We start from the raw sequence: 25,676 nt of genomic DNA on the forward strand, positions 1-25,676 counted from the left end.
TTGCCATTTTATTGATTTTACTAACTGTTAGAAATAGTTGTTTAATTATTTTTCTAGGCAATCCTATTTCTGAGATATAGCATTCAAATTGTAATCCTTACTCCTAATTTCTGTACAAACCAGCTGAGCCTAGCACAGTGAAAAAGGCATTAAGTGGCATGTTACTATAGAAACAAGGTCTCATTCCTTTCCTACATGTCTGACATTAACCCCTTCCATGCTGGGCCGTTTCCGCCGCTGTGCGGTAAACGAACAGGGCGGGGCCGTGACGAACCCCAGCCGCCATCAGCACACGAGCGCCGCAGAGCGTGACGGCTGGGGTTCGTCACCAGCATGGAAGGGGTTAACATGCATCCTACTTTGTGGGTTAAACAGTGTATGTAGTAGTGACTTACTAATATATATATATATATATATATATATATATATATATATATATATATATATATATATATATATATATATATATATATATATATATATATATATATATATATATATATATATATCCTTTTGCACTTTCCTTGACTGGAAACCGGGACACTCTGCGCGTCGGTGCAACAAGTCAGGGCTCAAGGTAACCCTGTCAAATCCACACCACCACGTACTTCCAAAGTACAGTCGCACTCCAACAATGATCTCCGCCACACAGGTAAGTGGTTTAGGAAGTCTTTATTCCATATTCAGCCAAACTTAGGACAAGAAACCCAACGCGTTTCGGCGACACACTCGCCTTGGTCACGGGTTAATTGGTTTGTTTTACAGACGACATTTAAATAAAGAAAAAAGTGCAAAAAAGTGTCAGGAAGTGCAAACATAAATATAGGACTGCTGTATTTACACGGCAACCTCGTCGGCCATCTTAGCATGGTGAAATACAACCACATTTAGTATCATATACTGCAGGTAACTAGTACAGAAAGAGAACTGACATGTTTTCATACAGAAATTTATGGATTCATATTTGATAGCATATGAAATCCAATTCGTACCACCATATTAGTCATAAATCTGATACTATAAGCGGCATGCATGATATTTTGTTACACACTTTTATCAACCAACCAGATCCAAATTACGTAAGAACATCCCAAGTGGGTATAGCGTCACCTATCAATTTGCACCAGTTGTATACGAGTGTGTCGCCGAAACGCGTTGGGTTTCTTGTCCTAAGTTTGGCTGAATATGGAATAAAGACTTCCTAAACCACTTACCTGTGTGGCGGAGATCATTGGAGTGCGACTGTACTTTGGAAGTACGTGGTGGTGTGGATATATATATATATATATATATATATATATATATATATATATATATATATATATATATATATATATATATATATATATATATATATAAAAATATATATATATATAAATATATATATATATATATATATATATATATATATATATATATATATATATATATATATATATATGGGCGGGGGGTTACCTATCGAAAGGGTTATTATAACACATGACACTTTAGGTTTTACACTGCAGCTGTCAGGCCATAATGGTAAACCTGAAGCTGTGCTTTTCCTTTTCACAATAGTGAATGGCACAATAAGTGCTGCAGTTCACATGTGACATTAAACTGTTCATTCAATGAGTGTATTTTCATACCATGTACTATGACCTAATAGAAAAGTGAATGTTGACAATTAGAAGATAGCCAATGTTGTTGAAGATTAGTGGTCAAAGCACATACACTGGGACTTTAAGCAGTGCCCCAGTGCCTGAGTAAAAAAAACAGCAGCATCAGTCCAGAAAAGAAATGGGGCAGATTCCGCTGAAAAGGGCTCTCCCTTACAATTTGCATCCTTCAAGAAATTGGATAATTTGGGGCACATTCGTGACAACTGTTTCACTTGCCTAATTGCATTCTTCAGCATATATGCCACATTCAACATGATTGATTGTACTACACTAATCTCACATCATGTGTGTAGAGGAAGAGCTCTAAACTGTTTTTCTTCTTTCCTTGTATATAGACAAATTCAGATCACACTTCCTTTCCAGCCAAATGATGTGTGGAGTTCCTCAAGAGTCGACTCTAGCGTCAACTCTTTTCAGCATTTACCTACAGTCACGTTAGGACCATAAAGGATGAGCCTTAACGATACCAGTAAACATATACTTTGTGTCAATTACACAAACAATACACAGCTGTAGCCAAAAATATCAAACGTGAGAAATTGAGATGGTAAAAAACTGCCTCACCAGTCTTCAAGCACGGATAAAGAGCAATTTTCTAATTCTTACCCTAATAATAATAAAGTCCCTATTGTTGGCAGCATCCGCAGATGAGTGACCTATCTCACTCGAAGCTCTCTACTGAATTCTAAAGCCCAATTAACCACCTGCTGAGAATATCCAATGTTAATTTGAATTCTCCAACTTTGTTGCTCATTATCTGCTTCTGGAATGAGCATTATCTTTCCTGTATTCCGGCTCACCAGGTAGCTGATTTTGCACTAACAGCCTGATGAAGTTAAGAGGTCTATGCTGGTCTATACTTCACAAGCAGTCAGGGGACAGTCCCCGGCCAGGCAGATATTTAAACTGGATATTGAAATCCGGTCCGGTGGCGACTGAATTCTATTTCACAAACTGATTGAGTACGTTGTCACTTTTTGGGGTTGACTTTTTGTTAGTTTATTGTGAGTGAACAGGAAACACTTCCGGGTAGTTTGCTTACAAGTTGTATTTTTTATTGAACGTTGTATGGTAATGCCAGCTAACTTGGTCTAATTTTCTCTTGACATGTTGGTCTACTTTTTTTGGTAGTCTTTGCAGAAACTATCAATTCCTGTTTTACAAGAACATTAGCTGAGATTATTAATAGGGGGCGATTTACCAACTTTTGAAGTAGCGCAAAGCAGCAGCCGCAAATGCTGCACTGCACTAGTGAAGAGGAGAGAGGAGGAGAGCGTCCTATTTACTAAAATAAGGTACTCTCCTCCCCTTTCACTAGAGACAGCGCTGAAATCAGCTGCTGCGTGCCACGGAGACACCTATGTGCCATGGTGCAAGGATTGTTCTGTGAGTTTAGCATAGGATTTGTACTGGAAAAGAAACTTTCCATTACAAAATACTATGCCGAGACACACTTCAAACCTATTCCCTCTTTGTATGCGTGCTGTACAGTGCAGCACACATGCAAATTCGGAAAAGGAAGGAGAAATTAAGGAATGTCTCCTTCCTTGTCCCTACTTGAAAAAGGCCCAGTTTTCTCACGCTAAACCCAATCTACTTTACTTAGTAAATTGGATTTTTCTTGAGAAACCTTGGGTGATGACATGGCAATGCCCATTCTACACCCTTGGTATGCCCCCATGGCTCAAAGTAGTGTGCTGCTTCTTGTTACTTTTCCGTTACTTCGAGTGCTAAACATGTTTAGCGCTGGAAAGTGAACTGGAAAAAAAGATCACCTTTGTGATGCAAACACGGGTAAAATCTTAGTAAATCTCTCCCATAGTGTTTTCAATTTAGAGACCATTGCAGGGCAATCCGTTTCTATGCAGCAAGGTCTGTGCTATGTAGAATCATTTCTACTCTTGTTGTTAGAGTAGCCTCGAATGTAAAGCCTGCATTCTTTCCTACAGTGAATAATATTTTGATTCTGCAGGTTTGCTATACTTGTACTCTGTAGTCCATCTATTGCCATCTAAGTTATGTTTCTTCGGGTACAAGACTGCGATTTTTAGGAATTGCTGTGATTTTAAGGAAAGCAGTTTGTTTATTTTAAGTCAGCCGCGGCCGGTGGAGGGAGTTACGGTGGGGCAGGAGGGCGGGGGAGGGGCAGGGTGGGGGGTGCTAAAAACCGGAGTATGGATAATTGGAGGTAAGTAAACAATTTAATTAATAAAACAAATTTTGTAGCATGCACTGCCTCGCATTTTGTGATGCAGGGCGTGCAACGAAATTCATTTTGTTTATTAACCACATCGCTGCTGCGCATTTTCCCCTCCGGTGCTGAAGGCTTCAGATTTACATTGTTCATGACGAGCTCAGCTCGTCATCAGCACAGCTCCACTGTGCCTCATGACGAGCTCAGCTCGTCAAGAGCATGGAAGGGGTTAAATTGTTTACTTACCTCCAATTATCCATACTCCGTTTTTTAGCACCCCCTACCCTGACCCTCCCCCGCCCCGCATTCCTGCCCCACCGTAACTCCCTCCACGGACCGCGACTGTTTTCAGTCCAATGGTGATGTGATTTTCACATCGGTTTAGATTTACCATAGAGTCATGTGCTTTCCTCCAGTTAATTTCAGTTTAGAGTTCTGTTTCTCTTTCACCCAAAACACCTTTGGATTAGGAGAACTAGTAAGGGTTAAACGTTTCAAATCCTTTCCCTAAGTCATGTGCCATTTGCTAAAAAATTGGAACTGCATTCTACCGAAGCAGCGGGAAGCCATCCTATACGCTGCACAGAATAGGAACAATTCTATATGTAAGAATAGAGTGTACATGTGAAATGTATGTACGCATTGTCTATTTTGGACACTATGGGTTTAGGGATATGGTTTGCTAATGTATGTTTAAGATATTTTGCAGCCTTTTCAAACTTATCACTGATAACTTTAATTAAGTATGAGTTTAATAATGTCATTCCTAAATGACACATTCGTTTTCAAAGAAATGCCAACAGTTTGTATTGGGTATCCTGTTAATAATGTTAAACAATGAACATTTTGCACCTATGGGTGGAAATAAAAAATCCAAATATTTTCCTACATGTTCAAACATCGCGATAATGCAAATACTGACCTAGAAAACTTTCTATTAGGCCCAACATTTAGGCAAAAAGATCTAAAAGCCTCAAAACGTATACATGTTTTTATCAAGTTTTTTAATACTGAGTTGTATGATTATGGTAAAGTTTTCCCGTTCACTTTTTAACTTTACATAGAAGTTAACCTTGTAAGGCCCTTCCTGTGTCCTCCTCTAAGCCCTCTTATATCTCATTTTTGCACAGATGTTTTGCTTTTCTTTCTACTCCCTTTATGTTATTTTTATTCTGTTGGTTTTCCCAAGAAGCCCCCATCAGGCTGAGAACACAATTTGGCGTATTCGTCAGTCTAAATATTTATAGCCAATTTGTGCCAAAATATAGCACTGTTACTAGAAGCATCTGGTGAACGTTGAAATGGTGGGACATCTGTGAGACATTAGCCCACCTGCTAGCACCCCCTGTTATCAGCCATATGCCTTCATGCCAAAACACACAACAAAGCAGACAGAAACATACATACACACACACACACACACACCACAGGGACATGCTCATCCACATATACTCATTCACACAGGTACACATTTATACATTTTCAGCCGAGTACTCAGCCAGAGAGTCCCATCCTCACTTACCTACCATAAATAGCTGAGATTAATCCTGGTTCTAGCTGGCTCTCCATCTTCTTGTGCATCACCTTCTGGCTTTAATTGTCATTTAGTTCAAGCTGCATTATCAGGGCATGATGGGAGGGAGCTGGGTGCTCCCATCATAGCAGCTTCACAGTGCTAGGACATAGCAGACTTCAGGACATAGACAGCTGTTGTTTGCATTTCTCTGTCTCCAGAATCCTAATGAGACTAGAGTTCAGGAGATAGACCGATGCTGTTAGAAGCTCTCTGCTGTCTGTGCACTGCTGAGCCTGAGCACAAACATTGAGCAAGATGGTACTCACAGAAGAGGCCAGTAGCGAACAGGCCATGGGGAAACTAAAAGCAACAAAATCCATTGGAAATGTAGCAAATACTACCCTAATTCTTGCTCTAGGAGAGCCAGGACAGTAGAAACAAATGTAGATAATGTCAGGGAACACAACCATCCCCCCAATGTGACAGAAATAGAGGTTGGAGATGCTCTAGAAACAATAAGAGAAGCAAGCAATAGCTTCCAACAGACCAATACCCAAATACTAAAAAATGTATTAACTAAAGTCCCTGAACATGTCACAGGACAGTTGTCCATCCATCCCCACAAAAAGATTATTAGCCAGAACTAAAGGAGCTATTGCTCAAATAGCACCCACACCCCAAACATTTGCTGAAATAGAAATCTTACCAGAGTACACAGTCCCCCACAAAGATGAGAAATTCATTCTTCATGTCAATAACAGTCAAAACTTTTTACCAACTATATAACATCCACAGGGAATATGAAGACACTAACATCCCCTTCATAAATGCACTGCTCCCTAATAAGCAAAATACCACCAACATAGAGCCCCTTACATTAAAAAAAACAACACACAGACAACTATTTCCCACAAAACAAAAATCATTGACTTTGAACAAGCAATGATTCAGTCAGTTTTAAAAATATACCCACACACTGCAATACAAGGTTGCTATTATCACTTCAACCAAAGTATCTGGAGACGAGGCAGTTAGCAAACTGTGCGCAGGCACTGCAGTGGCAGGCCTGAGATCACTTTTTAGGGCTACTTGTGTGGGTGGCACAACTAGTGCTGCAGTCCCACTAGTAGCATTTGCATTACCAGCCCTGGCGCCCATAGTGCACTTTACTAGGGACTTTAATAGTAAGACAAACATACCAATTATGGACAACCAATTACCATAACACTGTATACATGCAGCACTTGCACTTTGACACTGATCAGCAGTGGCAAAGTGCCCAAAGCATCTAATTCGGCAACTTCATGTCAGAAAAAGGTCTAGGAGAAAGGCAAAAAGTTTAAGGAACTTTAGCCAAAAAGGGCCAAGTCTACCAGGTTTGTATTGAGAATGTCTTTCTTTGTTTAAAATATTCCTAATAATATATTATATATAATAATTTTTAGGGAACCAATGGGCTGTGACCCATATTTCTTGCCCCCTGGTTTTATATTGTATTGGAAATTCCATATTGTGTCCTGAAGAATGTGTGTGGTCGGCTAGTCACTATACAAAAAAGCACATTGGCACCTGGGCTACTGCCTCGCTGAGATAGCAATGGAACACTTTTTGCTCAGATGACATAGATAGCTTCATGTCTTAAAGTATTTGAATAACTATACTATAAATTTTACGAAGATATGCCTTGTAGAGACCTGTAAATATTTGTCAGCCCATTATTTACCAGGCATTGTATCTGCAGACAATTTATTTTCACTGGATCCTTGTTGGTTCAATGTCATTGAGGCACAGTACAAGATAGTTTTAGTGAGTCTTTGGTGATGTGTTAGGGATGAGTAGTATGTATGAAGTCTGTGAGTATGATGAGTTTAAATCTGTGAGGGTGAGATGGTTCTCTTTTGTTAAAGCATCATGGGTAAGTTAATATGGGGCTCATTACGATGGTGGACGGACTTGGTCCGCGCCTGTAACGACCGGATTCTCAGACCAGATAGAATCAGCTCGCCAGAGCACCACCAACCCAGCCGAAACGCAACCACCTCCCTCCTCAGGACCCATCTATCCAGGCACCTGGGTACCTACCTGAGGATGGGGAACTTGCAATATACAAGCTCATATCATCAGAAACACCACTAAATGTATAGGGATTACTAGGAATACTCACTGATTACTAAGGACGTCCATGCCCTACACCACACTCATACCTCATAGTCTCGCGACCACATGGGCCCAGACTAATCTACCCTGGGGCAGTTCTGATTATTTACCATTACACACTGGTTACACCCAGTGCTCGCTCAAGATAGGCACTGTATTCCCCCAGTGCTCTCATTATTTCATCCAGGGCCCAAGCCACAATCCTGTGGGTATTCACACTGACCACAATCAGTGCTCTCACTAATGCCACTCTCTCTCTAGCAGCAATCTCACTACACACCGTGTCCCTCCGGTGCTCTCGCAAGCCACAATCCTGTGGGTATAACGCCGCATCCCAACGATGATCACGTTCCTATGAATACCTTCAGCTCTCTCTCTCTCTATGTTGGGTAGTTTCTCTCACTATTCACTAGAGGTTCACTACTACAATAATATTATGGAATGGCCGAATTACTTAGTGTATAACTTATTCTCCTAGCTCAAGGGCTCCTCTCTCTCCCTAATTATTCAGTGGCTACTTACCTGATCAGGGGTAGCATCTGTTCTGGCTGTAACACCTGACTAGAAGAAAAGGTTACCTGCACTATAAGAACAAGAAGCACACACTGTATGCAAAAGTTATTCCCTGATTTAAGCGCTCCTATTTCCTTTTGATCCATCAGTTACTATACAGCATCTGGTTAGAAGAAAGGTTAGCTTTATCATAAGAACAACACATGCACACTGGTTCACTAAGAACTGGGGTATCTTTATTACAATATCAATAAAATGGGAATAGACACATACACAGATCTACGGGGTCTCTGTAAAGCTTTATTACTATACTACATCCACATGTAACTAACAGGAACTGTAAATAGACTGCACACCATTGAAAGAAAAAGGATTAGCAATACAATAGGGGCAAGGTTAATATTTAAAGATAAAGAAAGGTATCACCTAAGGAGTGTGAGGTCTTGCTCTAGCTGTCATCTGGGCTCCTCTCTCGTCTGTGCCTTAGCTCGTCTTAGATCCTCTCCTGCACTCTTGGACACACATCTGCGCTGATCACTCTGCACTGGATTCCTCTCCCCCACGAACTCTCTCCACCTTCCAACTTCAGTCTAATAGTTTCTGTCGCTCTGATAACCGTTCGCTCCACTAGCTTCTTCACTCTGTCTAATTGTCTCTATTCCAATGTCCAATTCACTCCAGCTGCTCCCACCGATTAATCCACGATATAACTTCAGTCTCTTACAAAAGGCATTACTTCAGACTCCAGCTGATCACAACTCCTCCTGATAAGTAACTGCTTCTGACTGCTTCCTTCAGTTCCAGCTCACTGACTGTCTGTCTGTCTTCTCTCTGTTCCAAGCATCTTCTGTCTCTTCTCCTCTGCTCCAACTCCTCTCCTTCTGCACTCAACTCTTTCTGCAACTGCACTCCTCTCCTCTGCTCCAATCCAACTCAACTCCTTCCAGCTCAAACTCTTTCTGATTCTCCACTCCTTCTGCAACTCCACTCCTCTCCTCTGCTCCAATCCAACTCAACTAACTGACTCCGCCTCTGCACTTCACTAATATAGAATGCTCTTCCCTCATGGAAATTTCCAACAGAGGGCTGCCTCCCACCGAATTCCTGTGCCAGCTCCAGGGCCCCTCGCGCAACCGCAGTGCGCATCTGCATGTTACGTCTGGGCCCAAGAGACAAACACATTCTTCCGATAAGAACCAGTCCCGGCTGGTTTTCCCCTAGCGAACAACAGCTTATAACTAAAACATTACCTTTACCCTGCAATCATCTCAGTTCTGCAGGGACAGAAAGCAAAATTGAGTCTCTCTAGTTCTGGGCCTTGTAGGCCTGAGAAGGATGAAATAACACTTAGCTCTGTCAGAGTACCTACACAAACCATACCAATATGTAATATAAAGTCAGGACTACAGGATCCACCCTCTACTATAGGCAGGATGATGAAAGGACACATAATTATGTCAAAGCCAATAGGCAATAGATGGATTAGAGTCAAGAATAAGGGATCTATCATCATATTAAGCAGCTATCCTCTAGTTTATGCTTCTAGGTCTGGAAAAAAGGGCTTAAAAGGGCCAACACAAGGTAAGAATACAGATTCAAGATGTTAGCAAGCTTAAAGTCATCATCACTCAGAAATAGAGCCAAAAACCATGTCAGAACAGCGCCCCACAGTAGCGGTGATTGGGTCCGACCCCCATGCGTGCGGTTGTCCCGCATATACAATTATGATGGGACCACCACCGCTGCAGTCAGATTCTGTACCTTTACCATTGCGGCAGTGGATGCTGACAGCAGCACCACCGCAATGTGAAAAAGAGCATGTTGTGCATTTCACTGCACTATGTGGCAGGCACTACACTGTGCCTGCCACTTGGTGCAGTGAAATGTAGGGGGGTACCATGGGTACCCCCCAAGTGCACCCACACCTCCCCCAAAACAGGGCTGGCCCGCAATGGGCCCCTGAAGATATTCTCCACCAGCCTTTCAATGGCGATTCAACCGCCACGGAAAGGCTGGCTTCTGCCGTCATCATAATTGTGCCGGCTGAGCCTGCTAGGCTCTGCCGCCATTATGAGCATGCTGATCGCTCTGCAAGGCAGTCGTGATGATTGATACCGGCGGAAAAGCTGTGGACGGACTTTCTGTCCGCTGCATCATTATGGCGATGGCGGAACGATTGCCACCGCCGGCCCAGTGGTGGCTTTTTTTTCACCATCGTAATGAGCCCCTATGTTCTAAAATATTAATTATGATTATGAAAATATAAATAAAGACAAAAAGTTGATTTATTTTAAATAAAAACTTTTCTGTGTTAATAACATTTGTAGTTGACTCTTTATATAGAGCCTGTAATTAGAGGTGGGTTGTTTTTCTTTAGTCCCTGTGCCGCTTGAACATACTTTTACATTTGGAAACCTTACACATTGTTTGCTAACTGTTTTGTCATTATGATGATAGGCGCAGATTGAACTCTGTGCCTAGCACATCACAGGACTTCATAGCCCCTGCAACTAGCAATTGTGATAGCTTTCTATACCCCACTGTCTCCACTCCCTTCAGGACATCTTCCAGCCTCCTACATTAAACTCAGCATTGCTACAAACAGGTGCTGACAGAGGCAGTCGGTAGTCCAACCCAAGTTTCTTTTGGACGTGCTCAATGAAGTAATCATTCCCCTAATTACTGTGTTGTCAACAGTGTCTGATAGGGCTTGAAGTTTATAGATTGGCAACACCCATGGTACACATCTAAGCCGTTCCAATTTCACCACCCATTCAGGGCTCCAGTCTACAGACATCAACATCATCCCACCAGCTGCAATTGTTGATGTGCTTGAAAATAAAGGGTCAGATTTATCAAAATGTCATGCAATTCGGCAAGACAGCTTGTTGTGCTGTATGACAGGGAGAAAGCAGGAATGCACAGCTACTACTAAGATAGGACAAATTCCTGCCCTCTAACTGCACTAGTGCTCCCTAGCACCAGTGCAGGCACCCTTGCACCATAGTGCAATGATCCCCTATAGGCATTTCGTATTTTTATGTGTGCTGCAGACTGCACATAGAAAAAGATAATAATCAGAAAAAATGTATATATTTCTCCTCTTTGCACCACTGTTAGGAAAGTATACCATTTTGACACAATCACAGGTTTACTGACATCCATGGCGTGACATTATCCCAACTTTTTGCTTCTCATCCACATGTTTTTCCTGACTTAATTTTTACTGGCTTTAGGATTCTGTGCTCTTTACCACTGCTAACCAGCACTAAAGTGCTCTCTCCATTAAGCAAGGTAAATTGGTTTACACCCGATTGGCACATTTAATTTACTTGTAAGACCCTAGTAAAGTGTTGCTACATGTGCCCAGGGCTTGTAAACTAAATGCTCATAGTGGTTCTGCAGCACTGAATGTGGCACCTACTTAAGTAGCCATTTTAAAACATGTCTCAAGCCTGCCATTCAAGCCTGTATGTGCATTTTGTAAACTGCCATCTTGAGATTGCAAAAAAAATCATTTGCCAGGCCTAAAACCTTCCTTTTTATTCCATATGCCACTCCTAGGTAGGCCTTAAATAAATCCATAGGCAGGGTGCAGTGTATTTAAAAAATTGGGCATGTACTTTTCATTTTTAAAGGTCCTGATAGTGCTATCTCAAGGTCTACTTCTCCTGTAGCATAACATTGGGTTTACCTTATTACATTTAATAAGTATTAACTTTCAATTGGGAGCAGTTATGAATATTGAGTTTGGTGTCTAAAAAATTGTAACTTTAAGGGGAAAGTTGGATTTTTAGGGCCATGTTATGAGTTTGGCACCCAGTTCCAAGCTGATTAGGGAAAAGGTAGTGACCCTGTAGTTCATCAATGCCATTCACTGGCATTCCACCACTCACTACTATCATGCACTTTCAGTTGAGAATGCGTCAACGCGTTTCGACCCAGTCATATTTGAAGGTTCTCATCAGTATTGACGTGCACTCATGACTGTTGCATCCCTAAGCCAAAAGCCCTTACTGTGTATGCCTCTTGAGGCATCCAATGAACTGGAAATAATTGAAGTTGTATTTCCATTCAAAGGTTTGAAAAAAATTGATCCATTCCCAGATGATTTGGTTTGGGGAGTGTCATTGTCCTTTCTGCAATTCACTAGCAGAGTGAGATGCTGGCCGAATGCCCAGTGTCAAATTCGGCTCTTGATGCTCCCCAACACTTATTGTCTGGGAATGGATCCATTTTTTTCAAACCTTTGAATGGAAATACATTTTCAAATATTTCCTGTTGATTCGGTGCATCAAGAGTTTATGGAGCAACAGTCATGAGATTATGTCAGTTCTGTGTCCTGCTCTTCGCAGTGAACAAAAAATAAAAATAAAATAAAAATAACTTGATGGTATTATTATTTTATTGTCCTGCTTCTGCATCCACGGTGGTGAGCTAGCAATACACACTACACCCTGATTGAAGAACACTTTGCACATTCTTCAATCAGGCTGCATTACAACCTGGGTAGAGAACATGCCCAGGCTCCCATTTGATGGTTAGCACCAAACCACGGCACTCAGACCAATCACAACACTGCATTGCAGCATGGCTATGGGAAGCCTGGGAGCCCAGGTGCTTCCTATTTGCACAGAAGAAGCCAGGAAGAGGACAAAGAGGATGGAGAAGAGGCAGCTGCCAGCCAGCAAGCAGGTAAGAGATTTTTTTAACCCCCCCACCAACCTTCTGCTTCCAAAGAGCACCCACCATTGCTAACAGGATACCTGTATCCAGCCCGTACTACATCGTGGTCACCCTAAACTTTTGACTTCATCCCAGTCCAGCATGACCAGATAACGAAAGCTGGTGCTTTGTTGTGTTTGCTATGTTTGCCCTGAGTGGCCAAGGGTATTCCCAGAAGTGAGTCCCTTGCTCGTTGTGCCACTGGATTCAAGCTAGGCTGTTTTAGGAGGGGTGTAACCCCGAAAAAGGACCTAGGATGCTTGTTTCCAGTCCAGGGAGAACCTGGCCTGGCAGTTCGGGTTTGACTGTTCCAATAAGGAACAGGGTCAAGATTGATTTGCATATGGATGGGTCCAAACAAGGGTGGTATAGTGAGCAAAAGAACAATGAATTAAATCCAGATCTGTGACTGGGGTGAGTGGTTGATAGGTTTCAGCACTCCGCCCATAATCTTGTCATGTTTGCTATATAATTCTAGGCACTAATTTCACTTTAATATTTAAAATTGCATATCTTCTGTCCTACTGATTGGATTTTTGTCATGTTGGTGTCAAGTAATTTTTTTATGTTACTCTATTTTTCTAAATACACATACACATTGCCTCTAAGTTTAGCCTGACTGCTCTGTGCAAGCTACCAGAAGGTTAATTTCCTACACTAACCTTAGTAAATCTTTGATTGCGTCAAAATCCATGGGTGAATGCATTTGAAAGCCCAGGCTCAACCCATGAAATGCCTTCCCAATGCTGAGTAACACAAGGCAGCGATTTGAGATGCCTTGCATTACTCTCAACATACTAAGCTTAGCATAGCAATGCAAGGTGGCTTTGCTAGGCTTAGTAAAACACACTGAAGCCCATGTGTTGCCTTTCATCATCTTGCATGATGCAAGAGCAACACAAGGGCTTAGTATATCTGGTGCTAAGTGTCTATATTTGGAGACGGAAGCCCACCAAAAGGGCTAACGGATTTACTATATGTTTTCCTCCCACTACCACTACTCCATTGTTCTAAAAGAGCATGATAGTGTGAAATAATATTACAGAATTGAGAGAAAGTCATCCTTTTTGGCCTGATTCCCCCCATTTTTGCTTGTACTCGTGGTAACTGACTGTGCCTTGAACTCTGCTTTTCAGGCTCAGGAGCAGCGCTTTCATTATGAGGATATGCAAATGGGGTGTTATCATAATTGGTACTGACAGCCCAGCAGTAAGTCCCTAGCATGTAATAGGGCATGTACGCTTAGAGGCCCAGTAGACAATGCACTTAAGGATGCACTATTGTGGTGTTGGCTCTCATTTTAAAGGTAGCGCTGCCTTTCAGGCTGCCTTTACCGTAAATGTATATGCACACTCAATTTTGGATTTAAAGGTACTTCCAAAGTCCCCAACTACCTTATTTTACATATAAGCCTCCCCTAAGGTCTCTCCTAGGTGTCCCAGAGGCAGGGTGCTTTGTAACCGTAAGCAGAGACATTATAACATTCGTTTTAAAAGCCCTGGTGATGGAAAAACTGCCAGTTTAATGTTTCCTTATTGTCAGAGAATTGTTCAATAGGTTAAAATTGAGATATTTTGTTTCAGTATAAATATTGACAGGAGCCACCTAAAAATATACTTCAAGGTATCTAGTTAAGAGTTCAGATAAATCCAACAACTTCCACTGTTGGATATATTTCTGTGTGCCAAAAGACAGCTTTCCAGCTGCCCTCTCTTGATTAGCCAGCCTTTCCCAGGCTAAGACAGAGCGGCCTAATGAGGTGTGAAGTGTCCTGTGGGAGTAGACAATGGAGTTTCTATGGGTGGATAACTTTACCTGCAGAAGCCAAAAGGCAGGAAGGGGGGTCAAACTTGCTGTCAAAGGAAGAATGACAGTTTGGGACCAGCACAGGCTGACCCCCAGATCCTGCACCCCAAGCCACACACAAGCCTCAGTAAATATATTATTCAGGGGTTGGCTGGAGTGTGTTAGTGACCTTAGCCACACCAGAGGGCTGGCTTTAACCCGATCCAACCCCAAAAGAGAGAATTTCTCCATGTTGGATTTTGAGAGAATAGTACTTTCTGAGAATAGAATATGCCACACTTTTGAGGACGCGGTTATACACCTGGGTGGCACCCGGTATCCCATTGGTCAGGGATGCCACCCTGCTTAAAGCCCAGAAACTGTGAATAAATATGAGAGAGCTGCATATCTCTTCAGATGAAACTACAAGGCGAATAAGGACTCCCCTGTACCTAAATAACTGAACTCCAAAGAGCTGCACCTGCTGCACAATCAGGTACTACAGCCCTCAGGAATTTGCCTTGCTTCAAGAAGGATTAAGGAGTGGACTCCCTGCAATCTACATGTTAACAGAGCTGACCTGCATCATCTCCACCAAGAGTCCCCATCCTGGAGTGCGTCAAGTGGACTTTTAAGGATTTTGCCATGTACATTGTGAGAACTGTTGTCCAGTCATCCCAAGGACCAAATAGGAGATTCCAGACCCTTGGATTTGTGTTTTGAACACTTTGAACCCTCAAGAGGAACTTCAGGAAAAAGTTTCAGAAATTTGGTGGAGCTTGGGAGCTTTTTATCAAAGAACTCCAGAAGGAGACTGACTCAACGTTGAGATTCAAGCTGGCTACCTTCATTAACAGTCTCCCATCTACCAAAGGGGTTCAAGGCAAAACCCAAGTCTTGTCCCATGGTCATCCAAGTCAATATTGACATGTAAAGACCGCGTCTATGACCAAGAAGTAATCAAGAGCTCCTACTATGTCACTGATAAGGCGTTTAATGCTCTTAGTTCAGAAGATCCTTGGGATTGTATTTCTTAGCCAAAGTCTGAAGTAAACACCTAACAAAGCACAGAAAAATGACTCTTCTAATTGATTTGAATTCTGAGCAGCGCTAAACGTTATGATCTTAGCATTTTCTAGGCAAAGCACGATCATGGAAAAGCAACTAGCTGCTGCCTATGAATTGTAATGCACGGTCAGGGAGATTTGAGGTTCTTCCCGCTGAAAGTTCCAGAGCTCCCAACTTCCAGGATTTGACTAAGGCCTCCTGGAGCTGCAATCCGATGGCGTCGCATAAAACATTGAGAGAAAATCCTCCAGAAAAGTTTTTAAGTCCGAAGGTCAAATTTTGACCGAGGCCTCCTGCTTAGTGTACCAGGGCTCCACCGCGGTCGGCCTCAAACTTTCACTGTGTCCCGCATAAGAGCGACTAGATAGCCCAAAGTGCACTATATGTATTTAAGTACTAGAAAGTGTTTGATCTTTAAAAGTTCATATATGCGATTTCCTACATTTGAGCATGTTCATTTTGGTGTCCATTTGTTCATAAAAATGTAATCTATTTTTATAAATTGGAGTTGGATTTTTGTTGTGTGTTATGCTTCACTTATTTAATGTATTGGTGTTTTTTTAATTTACATTTTTTAATTATTTACCTGTCTTCTAAGTTAAGCCTGTCTGTTTGTTGCCAGCTTCCACTGGTTGAAAAAAGGAGTCATTTTGTGAGACCCTAACTGAACCTTTTATTGTGTTTGTAGCCTTATTACTAGTGGTAAGCCATTACTTATCACTTCTAATAGTCCACTTTCCAACGGGACTTGACAGCACTAATCAATGGGAAAAGAAGAAAGGTGTAAGGCAACTACTGTTTTTCATTGAAGGAAAAGTTTGGAATGCTACAATTAACGCCATCCACTGAGGTATCCTGCACGTGCCCTGATTGTACACATGCAAAATGTAGTAGGAAAATGTGTCTTGCCTCTATGTGAAACAACACCAATGTCACAAATGTATTTACAGAGGTAAACTACTGGCATTAGTACAGCAATTTCTGACAATTTACAATCTTGCGTGTCAGTGTTCACCTGTCTGTGATTCGTGCCGAGCATCCAAAATGAATGTGGCAGACACAGCCTGAGGGTGCTTTTGACTTAAGTCTCTCTTTTCTTCACAACGCTCTATTTGTCACACAATCCACCTTTGAGCACTTTGCACTACGCAAGCTATGCGTAGCTACCTGAACTGCGGGAAAATGCTGTTCGCACTGATTGCACAGTGCTGGATGCTTGTCCGCACTGTGCATTCATTGCAAATGGTCATTTTCTGCCGTTCGAGTAGACTTGTACTCGAGCTGCAGGTTTCTCAATGCCGACTGGTAGTTTCTCATCACGAGCGGTCACGAGCATAGGCAGTCACGAGCATAGGCGACCACTCGCAATGAGACACCTGACTTCCCCACATAAAGAATCTCCCCGGGAGGTATATTTTCCACGCTTGCGATCAGCAACTTGATGTTGCTTATCACGAACGAGGAAAAAGTCTCGCCGATATGTTGATTTTGCTCGCTCGCGGTCGCCAACTTGAAGTTGAGGAGCGCGAGCAAGCAAAAAATGTCCACTAAGCTACATGTTTTTGCACAGTGCCACGTGCAATTCGCATATCGCGAAGTAGTGCAAACTATGCACGCTCCGCGAGCGTAGCGTAGTCCTAAACCCAGGGTTATTTTCTGGATGCACTGTCTGTGGTAATATCACGTAAATCAACAGTAACAAGCATTCGTTAGACATTAGTTTAGCCTTTGTAATTAATAAAGAGCTGTTTTCATCAATCACCGTCCGGAAGAAGGAAAGAGCTCCCTGCCAGATAACACGGGTGTGAAGAGGGTGTGGCGCAGCAGCCAGAGCTGCTAACTCGAGAGCAGGTGATCCTGGTTCAAGTCTCAAGATTATATGCAAATCACTTAATCTCTCTGGGTGATAAATTGTTATATAAATATGGTTCAATAGTAAAAAGCAAAACTTTATGGATATATAGTTCTACCAAAGTGGATTTTAACTGATAAGAGATGCAGACTAGTAACAAGCATTGGTAAATGCAGGAACATATGCTACAGCTAATAGAAATGGATGAAAGGTAAGTGATGCGCTCAGGAACCAATGAGAAGCCGGGAAAGTAAGGCGGCGGTGAGATGTATGTCACTTTTAAGTTTATATTAAAAACAATAGATTTCTCAAGCAAAGCAGAAGCTCCCTGCAGGCAAAACCTAAAAATTGTCCCACCTGGTCATAAAACAGGCCCATAAACTGCTGAAAAACCAGCCCTCACACTGATCAGTCAGACCTGCCAGATTGCCCTATAGGACATCCGACCGCATGTTTGCTGATTAGGGTATTTCTGAATTCTAGACATCCTTTATAAGAGTTATGCAATGTATGGACGACTGCATGGATTTGACCTTGCTACAGGAAATGTTTGTTTTAATATTAGAGACATCAAGACGGGCCGAGCAGAGCATAAAACACGCCCACAAACAGCCCACACACAGATCTGTCAGGCCTGCCTGTCAGGCACTACCTTGTTGGACCATAGACCAGTCCAACCTTGAGCAGGGGTTTCTTCCCAGGTTCGTAGCCATGCAGTGTGCACTATAGTATATACATTACCTTGGTGAAGTTCCGAATTAAATGTATATGCTTCATAAAGCGAACTCAGATAAAACGGACGGATAGCTGCACCGCGAATCATGAATGCACAGATTCATGATTCAGTTATATACAGTGCCTTGATGAATGTGCAGAATTTAGCTGTAAATGACAAGTATCAGGGGGGCGTGGCTTGGATGCCGATCGGGATGGCAGCGTGAGCTTGCAGCTCCGCGCATGGTCCCGCTATTTCTCCTGAAAACTACACCTTTGGCGTTCCCTGCACGGCGATCTCCTTGTGCGAAGTGTTGAGGAAACATCGGAGAGCAGCTGAGGGCTCTCGGGAGACCGAATATAACGCTGAGACCCGATAGTGGAGGCCGGAGGTGCTGCGCCGAGAGGGAAGAAAATGGCGGCGTAGAGGGTCGGCGGTCTCTGCTCAAGGGGCGAGGCGGACCAGAATCGAAACGAAGTGTGAGCCTCCTTCAATAGGGCTGGTGAAGCTAGGGCCCACCTGAACGGCTCTAGGGAGTGGACTTGGAGGTGCGGGGGCCCATGTTGGACTGAGGAACAGTTTACACGACATCCGCCTATACCCTCCCCTCCCCCCCCAACCTCGGCCTTGGTGATTGTGAGACGGGCGGCCCCGGCTTCCAGTGGCTATCAGCACCGTCGGAGAGGGTCACGGCTCGGCAGCCCAGTTGGGGTGTTTGCACTGGGACCGGCAATAGAGAGCACGGCTCCCGAGACGGGGATCACGAGGCCAGGAGGAAGGCCTGTGGCGGCCGTATGACGACGCCCGAAGCAACTAAGATGGGGGCTACTGGCGGGGCCGCCGACGTGGAACAGGGCCGGGACGAATCGACTGCGCTGACCCGAGATGGCGAGGCCCGGGCTTCCCCGTTGGTGACGGAGCAGGAACAGAGGCTGAACCAGCGACTGGACAACATTTTGGAAGCAATAACTGCGACAAAGGAGGCTTTGCATCAGGACATTGCACAGGTCGCCACAGGGCTGGGTCTCCTGAGAGCGGACCATGCCAAGCTATCGGACAAAGTGAAAGATCATGAACAATTGCTTCAGGAACTGAAGCCGGCGGTGGTGACCGCGGAACATAAACTGACAGATATCCTCAGCCGCCTGGACACACTAGAGAGACAAGCAGAGGATGCAGAAAGTCGTAATCGGAGGAACAACGTGAGGGTTGTAGGCCTTCCGGAGAAAATCGAAGGGGACAACGCAGTGGGCTACATGGAGAACTGGTTCAAAACGGTGGTGGCACCAGAGGGCCTATCTCCCTTCTTCTCCCTGGAACGGGCACACAGAGTGCCAGCTCGTCCACCGACCGATGGTGGTGAAACTCCTGCACTATAAAGATCGGGACCTGTTAATACAGAGGGCTCGCACATTGGGCCCCTTTCAGGTGGACAATAGTCGGGTTACGATCTTCCCGGACTACACACAGGAGATCCAAAAGAACAGAGCGTCCTTCCTAGCGGTAAAAAAGGAGCTGAGGGAGGAAGGCATTCAATACTCCTTGCTCTTCCCGGCTAAACTACGTGTTATCCTGGATGGGAACACCCAATTTTTGCAGACCCCTAATGAAGCGTGGTCGTGGCTTGAGTTGTATTGAGCCGGCACGGACCGGACTGGTAAAAATCAACGGGAGAGACCTAAACCGCTCCAGATCCGAAAATCGCAACAAATCCGTTCACGAAACAAGCTCAAGAGAGCGGGGCGGGAGGGTCAGATGGCCGCGGATAAGAAGGGGGCGCTGGCTGCAACAGCGAGTATCACGAGGTCGCAACAGGAGAGGGAACTGGTTGAATCGGACTCTGGTGAGGACGGAGGCAGAACTGGAGAAGAACTATCGGAGGCTGAGAGTTCGAAGGGCCCTGCGGTTACCCCACAGACATCTGATGGACTCTTTAATGAGTGACTATTAATTGGGCTTGCCGATTTCGTTGTTTCTACGGGGGCAGGCTCTGCTAGTGATTGAAGGGCTGGCAGGTATGGTGGTGCACAAACAGTGTGGGATGGGAGGCGCGGGGCGGGGGCTTCGCCTGCCCTGGGTCGGCGATAAATCACCCCCTTGTGGCCCTTAAGGCCTTCTGTGGTGGCGACCACAGATTAGACTGATGTGTGTTGTGTTACAGGTTTGGAACAGGGCTGAAACTGGGTTATTAGGCTCTGTCCTGGAGAGTGGGGTTTGGGGAGTTTTTTCAACAGTTATGCTGGGGGGAAGCAACTGCAACGATGTGGGCAGCAACTGGTTGCTATTGAATTGGTACAGTAATGATTACCATGGGGACGTTACCTAATTTGAAATGCCTAACATGGAATGTCCGGGGACTGCAAACAATGGTCAAACGCCACAAGGTGCATGCTTATCTGGTGAGGCGGGGTGTCCAGATTGCAATGTTACAGGAAACTCACTTAACTAAGCAAGAATGCACTGCACTACAGAAGAGGTGGCGGGGTCAGGTATTTGGTACCACTTATTCAGCGTTTGCTAGAGGGGTGCTGATATGGGTAAGGGTGGGCATACCGTTCCAGTTTACGAATCAGTTGGTGGACCCTGAGGGTAGATATGTGGTGGTGGAGGGGAGGTTATATGGCAGGGATGCGGTTTTATGCAGTGTATACGCCCCAAATGTTGATCAGGCTCACTTTTTTGATGGCCTTACGAGCTCACTGGCCTATTTCCTGGCAGGCCCCATAATCCTAGGAGGTGACTTCAACTCGATTACTAATGTGGCGCTTGATAGGTCGCACCCACCGCTGGCTGATTCACCGGTACGCAGGTTAGCCACACATAGGAAGGATTGGCAAGAGAGGTGGGGATTGCTAGATGTATGGAGGGAGCAGCATCCTGATAGTAGGGATTATTCCTTTTTTTTGGCTCTCCATGCGTTACACGTCAGGATAGACTCGGTCTTGTGTAGTAGCTCCCTGGCTGCCATGGTCACCCATACGGAATACCTGACCAGGACCATCTCAGATCATAATCCCTTGTTGGTCTTGGTGCAGTGGCAACGTGCGAGATCAGCGGTTCCAACATGGCGGCTTCGTCCGGACACCTTAGAGGATTCGGTGTTTAGTGACACGGTTCAACAGGGCATAGAGCACTACTTTGAGGAAAACGAGGGTTCAGCCAATACCAGATCCACAGAATGGGATGCGATGAAAGTGGTGGTGAGAGGAGTATGCATGGGCAGGTTCTCGAATGCACAACCGTCAGTTTTGAATGCACTTGCAAAAGCGGAGGAGGTATTAAGGGACTTGGAACGGCGTAGGCCTGAACGACAGGACCTACAAGACCGGTTATTAGAGGCTAAAGAGGTAGTGGCGACCGAAACGGAACTGTGATGTTTTCTACCCTTCCCCTTTAAGCCTCATTATTCTTTACCTGTGTTCCATGTTCTTAGAATAGACTCTGTCGGAGATTCCGATTGAGTCAGTTGCTGTTGGCTGTTCTTGGGATGAGGTTTTAATAAACCCACCTTGCTGAAACGATTACTGATTCTTCATTTTATTCAACATTTAACCATTTTACACTGGCGACGATCGGAAATCACCTCAACCAGATCAACACAGCAAAGAAACCTACCTCGTTTCTCCTCCAGCGGCTGTCCTTCGGTACATGAAGTGAAGCGTCGGCTTCCCAGCGGCAGAATTGACATCTACTTCACGGGTGAGGAGAGCGGGAGGAATATTTAAAAAGAAATAATTTTGGGACTTAAACATAATTAATAAAAGACTTGTGAGGGATGTTGGCCTTCGCGCGAGGATAACGTTTCATTTCCTCGCGCTGTATCCTTAACCAGGCTGCGCGCGCATACAGCTGACGCTGCTCATGAGTGAGCCTTGCGCTGCGTTCCAGTCCCTCGCGTACGCTGCGTGTCAAGACACGTTACTGTGCGTTCCAGCGCATTTGAATGCTGCGTGTCAAGAGACTCTGCACGGTGTCCTGTTCCTCGCGTACAGTTCATTCCAACGTATTTGAACGCTGCGTGTCAGCTCTTTTAATAAACGCTGCGTGTTAATGAACATTACATGGAGTTCTACCTACTGTAACATTCTCAAGGATAGAACAAGTTAATTGTTTAAGTGTTCTGCATTCTGAGCCCATTATCATACCTAAGGAGCATTGTCAATACAATGTTAGAACGACATCATTGTTGAACTGGTCTACATTCTTTCCGGTAGATGCATCAAAGTTGTCATTTGCGATTCCTTATTTGCGAAAAATAAGGAATCGCAAATAAGGAATCGCAAATGGCAATGCATCAATAATTTCGCCATTTTATTGAGATTCGGTAAAAATCGCAATTTTTACCGAATCCCAATAAAATTGCGAGTTTCAAATAGCGAATTCGCAATTCCCATTCATTCCTATGGGCTGAAATGCCCATAGGAATGAATGGGAATTGCGAATTCGCAATTTGAAATCGGAATGCAACAAAGCCTTTCAAGGGTGGAGAGGGGGGTCCAAAGGACCCCCCCCTGCACCCATGAAATGCACTTTTACATGTGAGTTACATACACACATGTCCTAAGGACATGTGTGTCTGTAACGTAGACGTTTAAAAAATGCATTTTTATGCGTTTTTACACATTTTTGCAAATTACCACGAAGTTCAACTTCGTGGTAATTTGCATTTGCAATTTGTAAAATCGCAAATGTTGTGAGGATGATGCATTGCATTTAAGGAATCGCAAATTTGCGATTCCTTAAAAGCAATCGCATTTTTGGAACTCGCAAAAAATAGCGAATTTCCTAAAATGCTTGATGCATCCCAGAAACCAATTTAGGAAGTGCAAACGGCCGATTTTTGCGAATCGCACCGTTTGCACTTCCTAAAAAGGTTGATGCATCTAGGCATTTGTCCTTTATTAATCCAAAGGAAAATTAACATAGTTGGATTTCTCACAACAAAGGACAATGCTCACATTATAAAACAAGGATAGTTGAGTGCATTCAATAAAGGACAATAATAGATAAATAAGTGTAGTCAGTGTATAAAAGAAAATGGCCACTCGTTCCTAAACAAGGAAAATTGAATTATTCTTTCAGGAGTGTTGTTTTATTTTTTTAAAGAAAGAAAACTCTCTACGGAAATTAAATTATACAGTAAATACTAGAGAGAGTTTAAAATATAGAACTGTACAACTTTAAATAAATATAAAGATGCAAAATGTAACTCAGCCAGCATTCTTTCTAACGAGTCCAGGTGAACCAAATGTGAAGTGGAATAAGTGGAAAAAGATCTTTGCAAATTATGCAAGAGTATGTGGAACAAATTTGAGTGCAGAAAGAAAGCATTCACTTCTGTTGCATTGCTTAGGAGGAGAAGGACAAGATGTTCTTGAGCACTTACCAGATCTTTCAGCTGCGGAACAAAGAAATCTGAATGAATACGAGATAGCAATAGTACAACTGGATAGACACTACTTACCTAGGCTCAGCACAATTATGGAAAGATATCACTTTGGTCTGAGAGAACAAAAAAAAGATGAATCAGTAGAAGATTATGTGTCTTCTTTAAGGAAACTTGCATCCTCTTGTAATTTTGGACAAACCCTTGATGAGAGAATTCGGGATCAATTTGTTTTAAGATGCGCACATGATGAAATAAGAAAGGAACTTTGGTTAAAAGACGAGCCACCTCTCGAAGAAGTTTTGACAATTGCAAAACAGGTTGAGCATATGACAAGATGTGTTGGAGAGCTTAAAAAAGAGAAAGATAAACCCTCTATTTCTGAGTCAAAGGAAGACATAAAAGTTGATGAGACTGTTTGTCTAATAAAAAAAACTGATGGTGTAAATTCAGAAGAAAAAGTAAATAGACAAATGAATTCTTCAAATGTTAGATTCTCATGTTTTAGATGTGGTCAGGTTAATCATTTAGCTAATTCTCCTATTTGTCCTGCCCTGAAGGTAACCTGTAACTTATGTAATAAAAAAGGTCACTATGCTAAATTTTGCAGGTCAAAAGCTCAAAACAGTGATAATACAAGGAGAAGATGGCCTCAACCTCAAGTAAGATCTATCTGTTTTGAGGTGAATGATGATAAATCTGATCATCCTTCTTTCATGGTTAAAGTAGAAAATTCCATGGTAAACTTTAAATTCGATTCTTGCTCTAAGATAACCATCATTGATGAGAAAATGTTTAATGAATTATATGCTAAAAATGTGAAAATGCATAGATGTGATATTTTACCCTTAGGTTATAGTGATAAGCCTATTTCAATGTTGGGATATTTCATGGCTGTAATTGAACTTGGTTCTCGCATAATTGTGGGAAAAGTTTATGTCTCAAAGAAAGGAGATGCATTGTTGGGTTGGTTACATCAACGACAGTTAGGGGTTACCCTTGATCCCAATGCTTCTCCTCAAGTTCAAATTCAAGAAATATCTGATACACCTAATACTATGAGTGATGAGAACTTATCTTTGACTTTAGCTAAAAAATTTCCAAATGTTTTTAAAGATGAATTGGGGTGTTTGCGTGGCTACAAACATCTCATAAAATTGAGAGATAATGCTCTCCCTGTTGTAGCTAAAGTTAAGAGAATTCCGCTCACTGAACAAGCAAAGGTACAGGATGAGTTGGATAAGCTTATTAAGAGTAACATAATTGTACCAGTTGATGCAACAGAATGGCTTGCACCAGTTGTGATAGCGAAGAACCCCACCGGCGAAATTCGCCTATGCATTGATTTGAGATCCCTAAATAAGGAAGTTGTAGTTGATAGGTTTCCTCTTCCTAATATAGATGAAATGATTTGTACTCTAGAAGGAGCAAAATATTTTACCACTCTTGATTTAGCTTCTGCCTACCACCAGGTAGAGCTAGATGACTCGTCACAAGACTTGACTGCTTTCATTACACCTATGGGTTCGTTCAAGTTCAAAAGAATGCCTTTTGGTCTTGTTTCTGCGGCCTCTGTTTTTCAGAGAATCATGTCAAGAATCTTGAGGGGATTAATTGGTGTAAAGTGCTATCAGGATGATTTGTTAATTTATGGTAGCAATGTTGATGAGCATGATACTCGTGTTTCTTTGGTCTTGAGACGTCTGGAAGGTGCAGGAATGACTTTAAAGAGAGCAAAATGCAAATTCAGGGTACAAGAAGTTAATTATTTGGGCCATCGCATCACTTGTAATGGAGTTTTTCCCAAGAAAGAGTTAGTTGAAGCTATAGATAAAGTGAAGGAACCAAGATGAGCTCCTCTCATTTTTGGGTATGGTGGAATTTTATGGTAAATTCATTTTAAATTTTGCCGATAAAACATATAACTTAAGAAAACTAACGGTTAAAAACACAGTTTTCAACTGGTCGTCTGATTGCAAATCTGAATTCTTAAGCATCAAGAAAGATTTGAACAAAGCACCTTCTCTCCATGCTTTTGTCCCTAGTCTTCCCACTGTTATGTTTACTGATGCAAGCGATAAGGGACTAGGTGCTGTTCTGGTTC

At 43.0% G+C, this 25,676-nt stretch overlaps 1 protein-coding gene across 1 annotated transcript in view; it reads left to right on the top strand.

Moving 5' to 3' along the window:
- Window positions 1-25,425, top strand: part of LOC147732807 (uncharacterized) — a 96,555-nt gene extending 71,130 nt beyond the window's left edge. The window contains exons 3-5 of the mRNA XM_086954517.1: window positions 12,587-12,736; window positions 24,425-25,044; window positions 25,156-25,425. Of these exons, the coding sequence (XP_086810643.1) occupies window positions 12,587-12,736; window positions 24,425-25,044; window positions 25,156-25,425 (1,040 nt within the window). The remainder of the gene's footprint in view (window positions 1-12,586; window positions 12,737-24,424; window positions 25,045-25,155) is intronic.
- Window positions 25,426-25,676: the final 251 nt, after the last annotated feature.

Source organism: Lissotriton vulgaris, chromosome 2_1 (genome assembly GCF_964263255.1).
Source record: "Lissotriton vulgaris chromosome 2_1, aLisVul1.2, whole genome shotgun sequence".
NCBI lineage: Eukaryota > Metazoa > Chordata > Amphibia > Caudata > Salamandridae > Lissotriton > Lissotriton vulgaris.